Consider the following 18,499-nt stretch of genomic DNA (forward strand, 5'->3'; position numbering starts at 1 on the left):
AAGATACAGCATGCAATGCTTGTTCTAAACCTACATCTGATGTAAAATTATTTATATAGGAAGTTGGAGTGAAAAGAATACCACAAAGCTGAAAATCTATTTGGTGTTCAAGTCATGGTATCTGTGCTCTGCACTACTGCAATGGGCAGAAAATCATAGTTTACTACAAGTAACGCAAGGCCAGATGCTCTTAACTCAACCAGTCACTGGCACAAGTTGTTTGTCAGAACTACCTAGGATGAGAAGATCAGTGGGGCTAAAATTACAAGTTTCCCGCATAAGGAGCAATGCATGAAAAGCAGGCTGGTCACAACGGTGAGGCCACCAGCCAGACAGTGACCAGCACAGAGACTGCTGCACAGGAGCCAAGTGTGTCAATACTGCTCCAATAAGCAAATGGAAGTGGTAAAAGGCTACACTTCCATAGGATGACTAATGGGAATCAGCACTGTACATGTAGACAGCCAGGGCAAGGAAAGAAATAAGCATGTAGCCACAGAAATCCTACAACAGAAGTGTTAAGGATGTACTACAAACACACACAGACCACCACCTGCTCTCCATCTTGTCCAAACTTAGCACCAGGGGGAAGAGACCTGTACTTTTAAAAGTCTGCATTATTGAGCAAGAGGGTTACTCAAAACACCAGCTATAGGAAAAAATATATAATTTCTGAGTTTTAAAGCTTATAGAAGTGAGGACTCAAAAACCACACCTGAAGATAGATGCTGTCTGGGGAAAATGGGAAGCTTAAACAACTCTTCGGAGGGCCCTCAGTGCAGGTTGAAAGCGTATAATGCCCCTCATGGGCACCACTCAGGTTCATACTGCAGAGCAAGACCGCTCTAACACTTAGGAGCAAGGAAGTTGCATGCAGAGTCTTGACTGCAGGTCTCCACTGTCGTGCAGAAGTAGAGAAGAGGTTCCCAGAGGGCAACCCCATTCACCACGTACAGAGAATGCTGTGATCTCTAATCTACCTTCCACTTTATCACAAGTATTCAATTGTATGTATCAGGAACAACACATACTGTGAAGAGTTGAAGAATACTTCAGCTAGAAAAGCAAATCCAGCTTTACCCTTTTCACAGAGGAAGACACCGTGTTCTCAATAAACCAAACACCACAAGCTTTCTATGGAGCTGGAAGTCTTTTAACGTAACAGGTCTCCTTGTAACTACATGACCAGGAAGCTGTGCCTCAAAACCCGTGTGCACATCACCTGTCCACTTCTGGAAGATTTTGACCCAAGCTGTAGCACTCCCTGAGAGCCTGTTGGAAATCAAGAATCCTGAGAAGAAAGCGAGTTTTTTCTAGGTAGGTAACAAAAACTATGTAGATGTGTTGCTATCTGCTGCTTTCCCAGTTGCTTTTCCCCTGCCACATTGGGATTTTGAAGCAAGTATCTGCTGGTTCTCAGTTCACAACATTTGGGATCACCCATTCTTATTCCACTGGGATTTTACTGCAATGTTTTCCGTATTGACAGATGCGACAAAACACACTTGCTGTATTAGTGTGCATGTGTTCAGTGCATGTTGGTACAAGAGGCAGGCATGTGCAAAGGCACAAGAGCTCACTCTTGCAGGTACATTTCAAAGATGAGTATCCTAGGGCAAGAACAGCAGTTGCACTATAGCATTTTGGTCAAAAAAAACCCCAAACTTGGGTGTCATTAGGGCAGAACATAGCAGAACTGCAAGAAAGCAGGTTTACTAGAGTAGTACCTAAAATAAATACAACTCCTCTGAAAACACCTCTTTTTCCAGCAGCCTGCTTGTATTGTGAGCCCTCTGGAAACAGAGCCTCATTAAAATGGAAAAGGGCTAAGAGAGCAGGAGAGAACAAGCATGCTGGTCCTGCAGTGTGCCTGTCAACCCCCCACCATGGGGAGAATGAAGACTGTCCACAGTGCAAAACCAGATGATGAACTATTCTGCCTAACAGCTGTGGAGAAATGTTTGGACTTCAAATGAAAATGCAAGCAAATAAACCAAACCCTACTTTCCCATGTGGAGGACAGTTATCCTTTGGAACAGTTAGGGGAAGACAGTGCTCTAGCCCATAACTGTCTCTACTCCAGTACCAGATGGTGAAGGGGTACTGCCTGCAACAATATACAGCCTTGGGAATGGCCTATTTGACCTCCAGAACTAAAGGATGACTGCGCATACAAAGAGTGAAATTGAAGTGGGGAAAAAATAACTCCCCTTAGAAGGGAACAGGGGAGTGCCTGGCCCTCAGGGACAGGGACCGAACTCTAACACATGACTCAGTTTCCATTCTGTCCAAACATGAACATCTGGAGGCTCCTCCTTCTCCACCCCTCTTCCCAGCTCAACCTTCAGCATCTGTCCAAGGAGGAAGACAAAGAGATTTCCATGGGGTCTGCTGGGTATCATCAGTCACTGACAATTGCTCTGTGCAATTTTGATACCCGGAAGCATTCTGCACTGAACAGAACAGACTAGTCAGAGGTGTGTGTCACACTTGAGCAAACCCTTGGTCTTTCTAATCCACAGCATTGACCAGTTCTCCATACTTCAGAGAAAGGGGAAAAAGAAATCTTGCTGGTACAACAGTGCACTTAGCTAGTTGTGTGATGTATAAGGTGCATGTAAGGAATATTAAGATCCCACCTGGCGCGCTATAATAATACATATTATAGGGGGAACATAACAATCCCAGCCACAGGACAGGGCTGTGGTTTTACCCTGGAAGGGGATGGGCACCAGGGAAAATGGCTGTCTTCTGTTCAGATGGTGGGAGAGACAGTGAAATGGGAAAGCAAGAACTTACCTTCACTCCATCTGACTTCTTGTTCAGCAGGCTTTTGGCAGCTGTGGAGAGAAGCAGGAGAAGTAGGTCAGATTTTGGTTTCAAGACTATTCTCTCTCTCCCCCCCCGCCTTCCCTCAAAACTGCACAAGACTTCAGAAGGACAACCATCCTGCTAATTCCTCTCTAACAGCAAGAGACCTGGAGAACAGGCCAAGTCACTCATCAAATCCATCCTGGTGGCAGAGGGTCACCCATCCTAGCTGTTGTTCACCTCCTTAGGCAAAAATGCTCCCACTTTCACCATCTCAGGAGACCAAGTCTGAAATGAGACTTTAGAGCTCCATTTCAGTGCTCTGCTCACACACTGTGACCCCATCCAGAAGTACCAGCAGTTACAGGGAAAAATGCTAAAGAAATCTGCCAGATCTTTGCAACAGGATAAAGGCTTTCCCCTCAAGTGCAGCCATTCACATAACAGACTTTGCTTATAAAGGGGGCACTGATAATGTGGAGGCCTCTTAATTACTACTATTCACAGTTACTCTGGGGAAACATCTGGATAGCTGAAAGGAAGAGACTGGAAAAGTGCAAAAGGCAGCCTCTGATAACGGTTTAAAAAAAAAAAAGGAAAAGACAATGAGAAAAGAGACAGGAACTAGGCTGAATTTCTTCACTGAAAGATAAAGATGCTCTGCTGTGCTCAGCTTGAACAACTGGCACTAGCAATGAAAGGGAGAGCATGATAAGCCCAGACAGGGAACCCACAACAAATGCCTGGCAGAAGGCACACTTAGGTCTGATGAAGGAGCTGCTCCATCTGTTACAGGTAACTGGTATGTTGACAATGACTGTCAACAGTAAGACTCCATCTACAACCTCAACAGATATAAAACATAGCTTGCCTACCCATGAAGAACATATTCCGTTGTTTCAACTTCTGTAAACACACTGATATGCCTCTGCTAAGCAGCTGCTGGGAAGCATACGGGTCTGGGTACTTGACCTGGATTTTAGCTCCAGAAAAGATAAGGCCTAGAGAAAAGGCAAGTCCTAAGACAATGCTCACATGACTGTTGAAATGCTTCGCTCCCAAAGACTTGCTGACCAACTCGCGCACAGAGTGCTCAGTCTCTCTCTAGAAGCAGCAACATTAGGCAAAAATGCTTTTGCAATATCCAAGCAACTGTTCAAGTTTTGTGTCAAAAGCATTTTCCGCCTTGCTTTCCCTACCATATGACCCTACAGATATGGATTAACTAGACAGTATTAGCTGAGCTGGTGCAAGGACTAAGGTATCTCCTCACAACAACGAGGTGGCACCCCATAATAAGTTTATTATAATCTCTGAATTGGTCTTCCTAATTCTACTTCCTAATGCAAGTATAAATCTAGATCAGGATTTTGTCTTCATTCCTGCTCTCAGAAACCATCCAAGAACACTGGAAGAACCTCATGCAGAGGTTTTCTCAATGTGATGTGTCAAAACACAATGCTCTAATGTGCACACATGAAGGTGGGCAGACAAAGTCACCCAAGCAACTCATCTGTCCTGCAACAGTTTCTTTGCTGAGTGTACACATACTAAAGCATTGCAAGACTGAATCTAACAGAGAAATTCTTGCCACCTTCAAGGCATGATGAAGACAGCTTGATTCGACCTGGAAGTGAGGAGAACATGACCACGGGGTCAAAAGGGGTCCAGCATTTATACCACACATACATCAAGGCATCTCACACAGCAACTGCTGAAAACAAGAAACTGTTATGGCCTTAGAACACTTCTGAAGGAGTAAAGGATTCTGCAACTAAACAAATATCACAAACAGGACATCCTTGAAGTGAAAAAAAAAAAAACCATCAGAGAAGGGAAACAGCACCACCTTATGTCCTGGGAATGACCCAGACACAAGCTGGGAAGCAACATTTTTTACACTTTCTGCAGTTTCCCCAGAACCTCACATTTGTCTTTGTGGACAAAAGACAGCTAAAATCACATTCTACACCATTAAAGCAAATTCAGCTGAGAGTCCCTCTGTGCAGCCCAGCACTATGTAATGCTGACCCAATGCTCCCCAGCGCAGCCTGCCTGTCAGCCCCCTTCCCTGCTTGTACCTCTGCACAGCACACTTCTCCCACAGGCCTGTCAGCATCCCAGCACTGCAGAAGGAAACTCAGTCTGTGGTGTATTTAGTTCATGCATCATACCGTGGTTTGTAAGGACAACTGGAGAGCCCATGAAAAGCATTCACATGCAAAGACGACTGCAGACACCTCAAACAAAAGGGAGGCATGCAGATTTACCCACAGGTCAACCTGTACATGTTGTGAGACAGAAATTAATGGGGATGCAAGTGGAATTTCTGCAGCAAGCAACAGACAAGGCTTCCAGTAACAAGAATCATTTTAGGAGTCAGGCAGCATCACCCAGCATGCAACTTAGCAAAGAGACAACAGGAGGCAGAAAATCCAAGGACACATGAAGGCAGAGTCTTTACTGTTCAGGAAATGGTCTTGTACCCATGCTTTGCAGTTTTCTAAGCATGAGATACTAGTATTTATTTTCACCATCCTTCCTACTTCCTCTACACATTAAAGGGATTAAATTCCCTCTTCTTAGTGGAGTTAAGAGTTCCTTTATAATGAAACAGTACAAAGGCACATGCTGCTAACCCGGTAACTTAAAAGCACAGTTCTGTTCCTGGTTTAACAAGACACCCTCCAGTTAATCTCTATAGAGAAACACAAAAGGCCCCCCCCCATATACCCCTCTGTCTTCCCACATTTCTCAGTTTTGACCTCTGTAGGAAACAGCTTGGGCTCTGGACCACGCTCCTGGCAGAAACACAAATCCCTAACACTGAACTCATCAGCAATAAACACTAGACACTGGATGTACCAGAGCCAAGAGGGGGCAGTGGAGGAGGGAATTTCCAAGAGGCACTGAAATACCCACTCTAAACACAGCCCTGGATAGTTCCTCCCCACCGCCAGCCCCACTCCTCCTCTTCCAGAGAGAGCAGCCCTTCACCCAGCCTGCCCTGGTCTGCCCTGTCCCAAGCTGTCAAATCTCAGTTATGTTTCTCATCTCATTTAAGCTTCCAGAGAGTATTTTTTAGGATGCAGGGATAACACTGAGGTTGCTTTTATTAAGCCTGACTAACTAATGATGCTAGTCTAACAGACAAGCCAAGTTCTGGCTTCTAAACACAAGCATTTACACCACAAAGAATTTTGGACTTTTCTGAGACTTGATTATTAAAATAAAAATAGTATTATACCAACACAGAATTCCCAATGACATAGAGCTGCAACTTGTCATCCTCATATTCTCTGAATATGAGAAAGTCTGATTAACTAATTCTCAACTTGATGGCACTTCTGGGGCTCACCACAAACCAACTGACAGGCAGTATATAGCCACAAAGAGACACCTCTGGCTACCATTACAAATGATGCCCACAAATGCAGTGTAACTTCAAGAACATCTATTTATTAAGGACAAGATAGAGCAAAGACTGACTCTTAAGTCTCTGCCATGATGGCTATTTAGGCACAAGTCACTCTAGAAGCAGCCGTTTAAACACAGCAGAGTGATTTCACAGAATAGAGGGGAGTTGTTGTCTTGCGTTCTCTACCATCACTTTGGCTTCCGTCTCAGCAGTCCCCTTTCTCTTAGATTCTCCAGTGACTTGGTATGGGAATGTGTTGCAATAGCAATTGCACAGGAATGCTATGTGCTAAGTGAGAGACTAATAGAAAGACAACCTATTTGCATGGGATAACTGCCTGGCAGAATTTACAGTGTGCATTCTCTCTCTAATAGTTGATTATTATTTTTTTTTAAATCCTGCTTTGCTATTAACTCCCTCTGCCCCCTAAACAACACCACTGCTCCAGAAACATACCTGAGCAGCAGACAAGCAGCAACATTTAACATTTCTCTCCCTCAATGAAAAGCCTTCCATGAGGGCTTCTATTCCTCGGCAAGACTAGAATGATTCTGTTCAAAGAACTGCTACAGGATAAACAAAGGGTCATGAAAAGCAGTCAGTCACTTCAAAACACTCTTTTTAAAACAAGCAGAGAGAAAAGGGTAAAAGCAGGTAGAAAGGCAGGTAAAAACTCCAACCCATTAGGCAATGCAAACCTTTATGTGATCTGGACCCACAGGATCTCTAGACATAGCAGACACGTTCCTTCCTATCCAATTCATCTCATCTGGCACAGACAATGCCTAGCACTGTACAAATACTTCCAATGCTTTGGGAAAACCTCAAGGTTAGATAGTGTTTGAAGATGCTCACCCATCTCCCAGACATGCCCCAATGGTTTTCAGAGAAAAATTAAAAGAGGGAGCATTCATTAAAACTAAAGCCTGAAATACACAACCCAGTGGTGTCCTCTTGGCATGAGCCACATTGCTCCCAGCTCTCCCACTAGTGAGTAACAGAGAAATTGTGTGGGAGCCAGATGATTTCCTTCTGCTTTTTTCACCTCGGCCAGCCTCAGAAAACCAAAACATTCTCCAGCAAGACTATGTACAAAAAGCCAAAAACCGTGAGCCAGCCTGATAGTTTGTGACATTTCAATTAATGTTTTCAAACACCTTCCTGACAACACAGAAATTTCACATCCTGAGGGACACTCTCTTCGCAGGTATGCATATGTACACACACAAACAGGAGCAGAACCTTAAAGGGTCGAAACAGCCTGAACACCCATTCCATACTTTTGAGCCTGAATGTCCCAGTCTGTCCAAAATTCAAGAGTTGATAAAAATAGGTGAGCACATCTCTTGCAATATTACAAAAACTCCACTTCCTGACAAACCAAGAAATGAAGGGGTGAAGGGCAAACACCACAAGAAAAGGCATTCACAGAGTTCTCCTGAACTTTAGGGAGGAAGATAAAAGTAAAGGGAATTATTATAATAATTTAAATCCAATTTTGATGATAAATTAGACTCTCAGGCCATAGTGCTAAACATTTAAATGCAGCAATGAAATCCATGTGATTCCGGGAAGCTGCAAAATGGAAGTTTACTTACTGATGTACACTACTTCAGCAGGTCCACACTGTAGTAGTTGAGCATCACTCTCTGAAACCCCTGACTGTTTCTTAAGCAACTTAGTAGATACAGAGAAATCACTTAAAAATAATTTAATTCTTCATTAAATGTGACCTCATCTTCTGCTTGGGAAATGTGGTTCCCAGTGATCTCCTACTCATTTATTCAAAGGTCTCTGGAAATATCTTGATAAATTTTTCCCTCCATATTTTCATCCTTTGAATTCATACCAGGAGGTTAGTGTTCACATGAGTCAGGTGATACAAATTTCTGGTCCTCAGTGGATATCTACATAACTAACACAACACAGCAGAAACTTCAAATATATTACTCGCACAATTTTAACTGTACTTTGGTTAAAGGAAAGAACCCAAACTCCAATCTGAGTATAAATTTATATATGTATACACACACAAAACAGAAAAAATTCAGTTTCACAAACATTTCTGGAAGGCAGGTATAATAGAACAGTGAAATATTTCAGTACCATTTCAGTATTTGTATTATTTCCTCCTTCTTGCTCTTTAGTCAGCTGAAAAATGTCTCTGTACAGGTTACACCAAATATTCACAAGCATATTCAGCCCTTCTTTACTTAGTTAGAAAGCACTCTGCTCCCTGGATCTGCCTCCAGCCTCTCTCAACCTCACCTATCTAGTTAAAAACCCCAAACTGCACAATGGAGAGTTAATAAGGATCTGTAGAGACATGCAATGAATTCCAGCTATTGTCACAAGCTGCTGTAATAGCTCCCTCACAAAACTGACTTGAGCAAGCAGTGACAATTCCCAAGAAAAAAGCTCAGCATCAGTTAAAGATAGAGGTTTCAGGCGTAAGGCTTAATTACCTGCAACGTCTGCCTTGGGATCTATTTTGAACACAGGGTAACACACAGGACTTGTGCTGAACTGCTTCAGAGAAATGAATTTCATAGAGTGTGAAAGCTTGTTGAACAACTCCTCCCCAAATTAACACTTGCAATCCAGTTAGGAAAACACTTCTAAGAATTTCATGTAGTCCACTTGTAAGTCTTGCATAAAAATTAACTTAAGGAGAAAAGCCACTTCTCAGCACTTTGTGAAGATGGCTGTTTCTAGGATGAAAACCAATTTTGTCCATCCTTTCACTCAGTTTACAGCAGGCTTACTTACAGAGCTTTATCTACTTAAATGAGTCCAGGCACTCTTAAATACTGCAACTATTAGGAATCTCTGAAAGCCTTGCCAACTTTCTCCTAGTAATAAATTTACATTTACTTCTCAGAAGGTGATTTAGGAGTTTCTTGCCTATGATCTAATCAATTGATTTACCTGACTGTACTTCTGTATTCCATAAGTGAACGCAGATAAAATCAGCATTTGCCTGGATCATCTGAACATCAAAAGCCTCAAGTGAGCACTCAAATTATCCTGTGTATACCCTGGTGCAACTCTGAATATCCCACAGCAAAGTTTATATTGCAACGTTCTCTCTTGCAGCTGAGTGAATACCTACCAGAGTGTGGACAGAAACTACAAACCCCTTATTGTAACCAGGTCTCAGTTTCCTGAGCTACACTGAAAGGAGTGCGACTGTATCTGCTTTTAACAAATAGCCTACAGCTGACCTGAGACACAACCTTTTAAGAACCACCACAAACAGCTAATATTAAATTGTTGAATATACTGTAACTGGGGAAAGGAGCCAGATCACATTCCTTCATCTTTAGGAACTGATCTGGGGCAAAAGGCACATAGCAAGCAACAGATTACTCACAAAAGAACAGAAACTTTTTTTTTTTGCTTCGTAAAAAGTAAGGTTTTTTTGATGGGAAAAAAAGAGAAGTACTGCTACAGACTGTAAGCATACCATTTGTCACAAGCTAAAACCACACTTTCAAATGAAGGAACTCCATATTACAAAATGTATGACAGGAGATAGCAATAAAAACAGGATTAAAGAAGTCTTCTCCTATTTCCTGCAGATAGTGCTATCGCGCCTAATCAATTCATACCAGGGTCACATGAGCCTTCATTTTCTTCTTGGTTCAAAACGTCTGTGAAGAAGCTTTTAGAAGATTTCATCCCCAAACAGGAAGAAGCTGCTTTCTTCATAAATCTAGTTCCCCGTCTGCTGGGAATGGGGCTTTTAGAGGCCCACAAAACAGTGTCACCCCATTAGAGAAAATAAAAACCTCTTAAAGTCTTTAGGGAAAGAAGCAAGTACTATTTCAGAACTTTTCAAGTGCAGTTAGATGACCTATCGTGATAGGAAAAGTCTGAGCTCTACCCAAAGTTCCCACATGGACTTTGTAATTCTTTACTTTCAGTTAGCACGCACTTATTCTTCAATTCCAGCAGATTTATGTATTTCAATTGCAGCAATTAAAAAACCTAAGTAAACTGAAAAAATAATAATAATTTTAAAAAGTCAAGCTCATATTACACACAGTCCTGCAAAGAAAACAAGAGTAGCTGATCTCCCCACTTTCAAAACACATCAAAATATTAGGAATTGCTACTATCCGCTGAGGCTATAAATGCTTTGCATCTAAATTCACAACATTTGTTTCTGGACAGTTTTTTAGTATGTCTCATTACCTGGGATTGCAGCTTATATTCAAAGCAGAACTCAGTGATACTGAGAACCCTGCACTCACTATGGGTCACCTAGGATTTCCTTTTCTTCAGCTGTTAACCGAAGCAGATCCAGCAGCTTCAGCCCTTGAGACAGAGAAGAATGAGCAGAGCAAGCCTTTTCCTCCTTGATACTAGCTCAGGGAATAAGTGGATGTATAGGTCACACATCATTAAGGAGAACCCTTCTCTCAGGCATTTCATGTACTCAGAATCTGGGCCACAGGAGATTTTCTTACCCAAGCACTTCTGCAGCTTCATTAGAAGTGACAACATTTGCAGACTAAAAATGACTCTAAAACTGCTGTTTAAAAAAAAAATAAAAACCCTGACTATTTCAGAATCATCAATTAGGTGAAATAAAAACTAGCTGTGTGAACAGATCAAAAACTGTTCACACTAGCAGAAAGCCCAAGAAAACGTTAAGTTTCGTACAGTCCTGCAGAAGCCGTGTTGTTGTGCCATACCTCCTCAAACAGTTATTTCAGAACCATTCTCAGAAAACAATGTATAATTTTTAAGTCCTGTAATAGCACAATCCTGGGACAGGTGAATGGAGAAAATTATTCTGTCCATTTAAGGCCAAACTATCAGAAATGCAGTAAAGAGAAATTGCTGTAGCCACAAGTAGTCCCGACATAGTGGCACAGGTTCACCTGAAAGCAAGAACCAAGGAAAAACCATTCTGAAGTTGCTGAGGGTTGTCCCTTACTTGTAGCTTGATTTCACATCCTTTAATTTTTTTTCAAATCACCATACACCATTTAAAAATGCTGCCTTGATTTCACAAAAGAATGTATGCATGAAAGTGTGCTTTGAATGCTGGGATGGGGTTTTCATGCCAATTAGAAGTTTATTGTAACATCACCCAGAATACAAGTATTAGTATCCACCATTAGTAAATGGCCAGATGACATTAATACACTTCCATTTCATTCATCATCACTTATTATCCATATGGCAGACTTTCACTTGAAAGTAACTGTAGGCAGATGCAATAAAAATCTGACTCACGCATTCAATGATTACCCTTTTTAAAAGAGGGAAAAAAATGGCAAAGATGGCAAAGAAAGCAAACAATCCCACAAACCAAAAGCACTTGCAAATGGAGGTTTTCCACCCAAATGGAAGTGAACACAGATAAGACTGCATCACCTAGATGTGCTGAGCCAAGACAATCATCTTCCAAAAAGCACCGATTTGCATGTTGAGATTTGCATTTTCAGTAAGTGCACTACGTAATGCAGTTGGGTGGGAGCCAGACTACCAGTTATTAAGCTTAAAAGGATGAAAACCACTTCTGAGACTCCAAGAAGGAAAACTGTAATAGCTAGATGCTTCAGACCCATTTTTGATGAGTCAAAGTAATACAATACCCAAATAGCTATTGTCCCTATTCTCACCAATATTATTACTTGCCCTGTGTCCCTCCCTCAGGTCTAAAGGAATCACTGCTATCTAATAAGAGTTTTTGACTCCTGGTTTCAGACGTGAAAGCTAACAAATGCCAGGTAGAATTTCCCCAAAATAATCTGATAACTAAGTATATTGAGAGGATTGTGGCAGCTGACTTTATTTCTGTTTAGTACCAGACTACAGTGCCATGTGCTCCTCCCCAAACAAATCACTTCCTATGTCACACTGGTCGCCAGCCAAGGCAAAGCGACCACCACTGCACCATGACGAATTGTGAGCATGTTTCCTCCCCTCCTACTCAACCCCAAAACAGTTAAAATATCCTGACCACTCACACAAAACAAAACCAAGGAAGGGATGGGAACAATGAGAACTTACCTGAAAAATTCCGAGACACAAGCATTGTTGTGAGGATTGCACCCTGTGGGGAAGAGAAAGCAGGCATAACAGACAGTGTCACTCACTTCAGAAAGGGGCTGGGCTGACCCGTGGAGAACACAGTGCGTCAGGTGCCAAAGCAGAGGTATCCCAATGCTACCCTGGAAAGTCCTAGTTATATCCAGGATTCCCACATGTGGCTGTTGGACCTGATATGGGACTGCTCGGAGTCGTGCCCTTCTAGAGCGGCAGCTAGAGGCCAGGCAGGATAGCCTAGGAAATCTAAAATGGCACTAAGTTATGCTTAGACACAGTTGCTTCCTAGCTTTCAAACAGCAGATAGGTGCTTCATGCACAGGCCAGAGGCTTTGCCCTAGCTACAGGCAACTGATACACTATTAACTGGGAGGCAGACAGTGATCAGAACTAAGAGCCCCAGGATTTAAGTAGTTGCTCTATTTCAACTCTATTGCAGAACATAGAAGGGGTGATTATGTAGCAGAAGAGGCATGGGAAACTTACAGCTTTGGAGAAAGAAACTACCTAGCTCCTCAATACACTACTTGAGTACCCTGTACTGGAGGCCCACATAAAGTACTTCACTAATGTTAGTGAGCTAATCATAAAAAAAAATACTGTTGCTAGGAAGGCATTAACCTCAAATTCAGAGGATTAAAAACAAACTTAAGGCAAACTAGAACATACCTTTAGCTTCCTTCTAGCATTGAACTTTCTCAAGCATTCCACAGTCTCCTGCCTGTGCATCATCGAAGCAACAGTGGATCGTTGCTGAAAAACAGGAACAGCAAAAGATCAAGAACATACTCTTAACTAATTCAGTCTGGGGAGTTTGCTCCACTTGCACACAACCATGACATGCAAGCTGACGTGGCCAAGTCTCTCACCACTGCATGGCTGCAAAACACTGTAATGAGTTCATAACTTAAGAACTTCCCAATACAGTAAGACATATTAAGTCAAGGTTGGCTATTACAGGACTGTGCCCAAGAAACTCTATGACTGAGGTACAGGTGAGAATCAATGCTCCCTGTCTTGCAGGCACACAAATGGACCAAGACAGTAAGAAGACAAAGTCAAATGAACAAGCATACCCACAGGGGACTGAATTAGAGGCACTACAGAAAATATCTACGTTGCATTAGTTATGGCTCTAAGGGGAAATTCCAAGCAGTAAGTGAATACTACTGAGCTGTAGCCTTCCTGGACATGACAATTCCCTGAACGTAAGTGTTTGACTAGCAGAGGCCTCGGCATCTTTGCATCAGTTTTGCAGAAACAGATTTTCAGTGTGTAAGAGGAAAGATCATATAGCTCTATCGTACCAATGCAAAAACCTGAGCATAACCTCTAGCCAGTGATGCACACCTGTCACCCACAGTAGACTGGGATCCCATCAGCTGCAAAATGAGAACTTCCCAGAAGTGTTGCCAGTCATTAAGCATATGAGGAAACCAGAAACTGATGCTGCCAGGCTTTTAGAGCACATAAGGAAACCAGAGACTAATGCCAAAGTAGCTGTTGCTCTTGCATAGAGCCACAAGCCTGAATTCCCTTTACAAGGACAGCGTGTGAATTACTAACTTGGCAGATCAGTGTGTGCAAACCTGCCATTACCCTTCTCCCACTTGGAAAAAAAATCTGCAATACCCAAAAGAACTGTAAACCATGTTCATATTCAGCTAGTTTCATGTGAAGTCTCTACTTTGATCCTGTCATCAAAGCTAGTGACCTGCTGCAGTACACACGGCAGTGTGGAGGGAGAATATAGCTAAACTGTCCTCTAACAACTTTGGCAGTCACTGTTCATCCAGCCTCCTTAGGAGTGACAGTGATGTCCAGTTGTTCAATGTGGGCTTACAAGAGTCAGGACACGTACTTCAGAAGTTCAGCAATGCTAAGAAACTCAGTGTCTCAGATAAACTTTTAAGATTTCCTACCACATTTACTTCAGAGGAGCAATATCTCTCCAGAAAGAAAACATATGTTGCACACATAGAGACTGCAGAGCAAATGGAAACAACAGACTCAACAGGAGGAAGTTTGGGTGAGAGGCTGAAATGGCTGTGAAGTGAAATTGAACTCCCCATAACTCAGAGAAGGAAAGCCTCTCTTGAACTGTTCTACATTATGTTGCCACAGGGAGCGAGTTATCATAATACATACAGCTTTGGTTACAGGCATTTGGACAAAAGTTAATTGATTACAAGTATGCAAGGAGAAAAAAACAGAGATGCAAAGTCTCAGCTAGTGTGAAGTTTTGACTTCCAAGGAACTCTCATCACTTCACAGCAGACACTACACTCCTGTTATACAGATGTTCACATAAGTTTAAATTGCTAATTTGTTGTTTTGTGGTGCAAGGAAAAAAACACCACAGCTTCTCAAGAACAAATGAGCAAAGGAAAACACTAGACACATACTAGAAGGCAGAAGCATGCTATGGTATTAGCACCACCATTAGGTGGAACTATTCCATCCTGCAGAGATAAAAGTGCACCACTGCTGCCCTCCCCTACGTCCACTCCCAGCTGCATTCTGGGATTTCCTTGACAACTTTGCAGAAGATGAAAAATGCTTATGTGTGGGGTCTGGCAAGGCAGAGACTACATACACAGAACAGCAAAAGATTTTTTGCTGATTTCAAGTTTATAGCCAGTTAAGCTGCAGCACTGCAGAAATGTTCCAAAATTGCAAAGATGCAATGCAATAAACTGAAGTAGAGATGAAGAACAAAACAATCCTAAAATATTTTGTCTGATGCCAAACTCCATCTGACATTTTAGGATGATATGGATTGGAAGAGGAGATGGGGGGAAAACCAGAAACTGGACATTCACAAACCTTCTAAAAGAATAAGGGATTTTTTTTTTTTTCCTACAGTGGCAATAAAAGCACCACAGCATGACAAAGTTGGATTGTTGAAAGCCAGCCTCCAAAAAAAAAAATCACAATTTGAAATATTTAAAATATTCTGAGTTCCCTGCAGCTAAGTCTTCTTGATGTGTCAGTTCAGGGTAAACCACAAATCAATCTGTAATAGAGGAAAACACTTACGCAGACCCATGGATGTTTGAGAGCCTGGTCAGCTGTGATGCGCTTTGCCGGGTTTATCGTCAGCATCTGGTTGATCAAATTCTTTGCTTCTGGAGTCACAGTGTCCCACTCAGGTGATGGGAACTGAAAGAGGAAGAAGGAACAGATGATGAACTGAAAATGTCTTCTACTAGCAAAAGAGATTCTCCCTCCTACAAAGCTGAATTCCAGCTTTTGCCCTTTTGATACAAGGGCCAACATATTTGCAAAATCATCAATTTTTGTGAAAACCCACGCTGAATGAAAATCCTACAGAATCCAGCAAATGAATGGTACCAGACAGCAGGACACATCTGTACCATTCACCAGACACAGGCAGGAAGATTAACAGTTTAAAAGCCTTTTAGGAATCACTCAGACCTTTGAATTTCTTTCACACTTCAGCAGTCAAAAAAAGTAAAGTCACAGGTCTTTTTAACTGAGTTCTGACATGAAAAACACAAGCACTATCTTTTTTACCCCACCTTGCTCTTTCTCCAGCATGCTAAGAAGCTATAACAGCATATGCAAAATCACAAACATTTAACTACAGCAAAACCTCATGAAAGTGAAAACCGCTAACAGAGAACATCCCATCATGTATACCTTCCCCACCCTAAAGCACAATATCCTGGAACAATACCAGTCACTTAGGTGTAGCAACCCACCAGCAAGTTGTTAGCAAGCATCTACCATACCACAAATCATTACATGGGGAGCAAGAGAGATGTAATAGTGGATGGGGATACAGAAGCATGGAAACAAAGACAAGAATCTCAAGTATTTCATCTGCTGATCATCCATGAGGGGTAACTGCTGTCTCCTATAATTCTAGTAATGATAAAGATGAGATATTTATGCCATCCTCCAGCTGCTTGCATGTGGTATAGATGACAGCACACTGAGATTAAATGCAGTATGTCTCCCTCCTATGAATCTACTGTACAAGTGCAGGTGAACTTGAGAACACAAAGATAAATGTGCTGTTGGAATAAAGTCCCCTGTCTTTAAGGGGTGGGGAAAGATTGATCTATCCTGAGAACATTTCCTTACAGTACTACATTATTTAGAAAGTTTATCCCATCTCTTTTCTCTTGCATTTTGTGCTTTGCTCAGTTGGGTCATAAAAATACATCCATCATATTTGATTTGCATATAATTTTATTTCTGCATTCTCAGGCATCAGCAAGGCATTATACAATTTGTTCTGCAAATGTTGCAAGACACTACTCAAAAATTACGAGACTGAGCTTTCTAGCTAGGACACTTTCCCCCCACCCGAACTCTGAAGCATTCATGGTAATGCCGTGCAAAACTCCTACCCAACAGCACAAAGTCCAATTCACCGTTACCAATTCCTCTATGGTCAAGAGAGAACAACAGACCAGTCCAGTGCATACAGGCCCCTTGGTGCCTGGGTAAGGACACTAGGGGCAGGTACGCCAGTAAAACTTGAGCTGTTTTCTACCAGGCAAAACAGGAAAGGAATCTACTAGAATTTGTTCATTATAGGTAAGAATTCAAAACCAACAGGTAGATAGGAGGCATCAGGCACTTCATTCCTCATGACTTACAGAAAGAGTTAGATATTTAACCCCTGAAGTGCTTTGAAAATCCTTATCGATATAATTAGTGCAAAACCACTTCAAATAAGAACAAGCAACACAGGAACAAGAGAGGCAGGAAGGCAAGAGAAGAACACAAGTCCATTTAAGGCTATCAAGTACAAAGACATCACTTCGCTTTCACTCAGGAAGCCACTGAGCCAGGACACGGGGTTAGGCAGACCTTTGCTCTCACCAGTACAGCTGCTCTCATGGTCTCAGGCACAGAAGCTGGGAGGTAACTGGGGTCCAGCAGAACCCTCGCTCTTTTTTTTTTTTGCCTTTTTTTACATACAAACCACAAGACAGCCTACAAAATGAACTCCCCAACTTCCTCTTGATATTCATGCCCACAGGCTTTGAGCTAGGTTTTCCAGGAGTTCCTTCTTCCCTCCCGAGCCTCTCCTTACATGGAAGAATTTATGTCCAACATTCAAGCTGTGGTACCCAAACCACATTTTAGACCACCTTTGCTCCCCAGTACTAACCTCCTTGCTATTCCTCCTCCCTTACACCTCAGTTTTGCCATGCTCTGAGAACTGTTCCATGAACTGTTTGGCTTTTTATCAGAACCTCCAACCCACCACGCTGATCCCCACCACAAAGCCACCCCTCCAAAGGCCCCTGCCATTCAGTCTTCTCACTGGGCTCCATGCTTTCCACGGCTGGAAGAAATTCCACTATGGCAATGAGGAGACCAGAAGCCATAATTTAAGCTATTATTCTACACAGTGCTGCCCCATACTTTTAATTAGGCCTTGATGAAGACAGGCTCCTTCATTCTACCTTCCCTCTGCTCCTCTGAAAGAGTTAACATTGGCTACATCTGCAGCACTTTGTGGTAAATGTGCTACAAGACACCATTTCCCACCATTTGTATTTCCAGCTCCGCATTTCCCTAACAACCAGCAACCTCTTGGTGCCCACTGCAATGCTTTCCACATATCCTTTCAGTAGCCCCGAACAGGACTGTATCCCAGGCAGTGAAGACAAGGAGGTATATGAACACACCCAACATCACTTTGCATAGTAGCTTGGGGCCTGCTGCTGGACACCAAGTATGATAGTGCCATGTTTTGGATGGCTTCTACACCCATGCAGGTACTCAGCAAGAAAGTGCCCTTACGTCATAGGCTCCGGCTTTGATCTGCTGATAGAGTTTGTGCTGATCTTCATCCCAAAAGGGAGGGTACCCCACTAGTAATATGTACAGAATCACTCCTGGGAGGGAGAGACACAGATATACTATGGTTAGGCTAATACGCCAATTATTCCTTCAGCCCCTCTTCCTTCCCTCTTGACAGTCCCCAAGGCAATGATTGCTCTATATCTTCGTTTGCCATCATATTTAGCCTTCTGAGGTAGAAAAGGATAGTACAAACCTCTCCTCTTTTGAGCCTTTCCCTGGCACTTCATGTTCAGCTCTTAACACCAGCTACCAGGAGCTAGAACAAGGTGCATGAGGTCCTTCTAACCTCCTCTGGCTATCATGGCTAGTGAGCCACAACTCCCAGCTCTCTCAGAATAAAATGAAGCCACATCCCCT

General features: G+C 42.4%; 1 protein-coding gene across 17 annotated transcripts in view; it reads right to left on the reverse strand.

Annotated features, from left to right (window-relative positions):
• The window catches only part of CAMK2G (calcium/calmodulin dependent protein kinase II gamma), a 119,193-nt gene that overhangs the window by 24,367 nt on the left and 76,327 nt on the right, over nucleotides 1-18,499 (reverse strand). For all 17 annotated transcript variants that reach the window (XR_003925803.2, XM_030030937.2, XM_030030935.2 and 14 more), the window contains exons 9-13: nucleotides 18,080-18,174; nucleotides 15,332-15,454; nucleotides 12,962-13,045; nucleotides 12,257-12,299; nucleotides 2,800-2,840 (exon numbers count right to left, since the gene is read on the reverse strand). Coding sequence is in view for 16 of the 17 variants with exons in the window: in XM_030030937.2 (XP_029886797.1) it covers nucleotides 2,800-2,840; nucleotides 12,257-12,299; nucleotides 12,962-13,045; nucleotides 15,332-15,454; nucleotides 18,080-18,174 (386 nt within the window). In the remaining variant the exon portion in view is untranslated. The remainder of the gene's footprint in view (nucleotides 1-2,799; nucleotides 2,841-12,256; nucleotides 12,300-12,961; nucleotides 13,046-15,331; nucleotides 15,455-18,079; nucleotides 18,175-18,499) is intronic.

This window comes from Aquila chrysaetos, chromosome 11 (genome assembly GCF_900496995.4).
Source record: "Aquila chrysaetos chrysaetos chromosome 11, bAquChr1.4, whole genome shotgun sequence".
NCBI lineage: Eukaryota > Metazoa > Chordata > Aves > Accipitriformes > Accipitridae > Aquila > Aquila chrysaetos.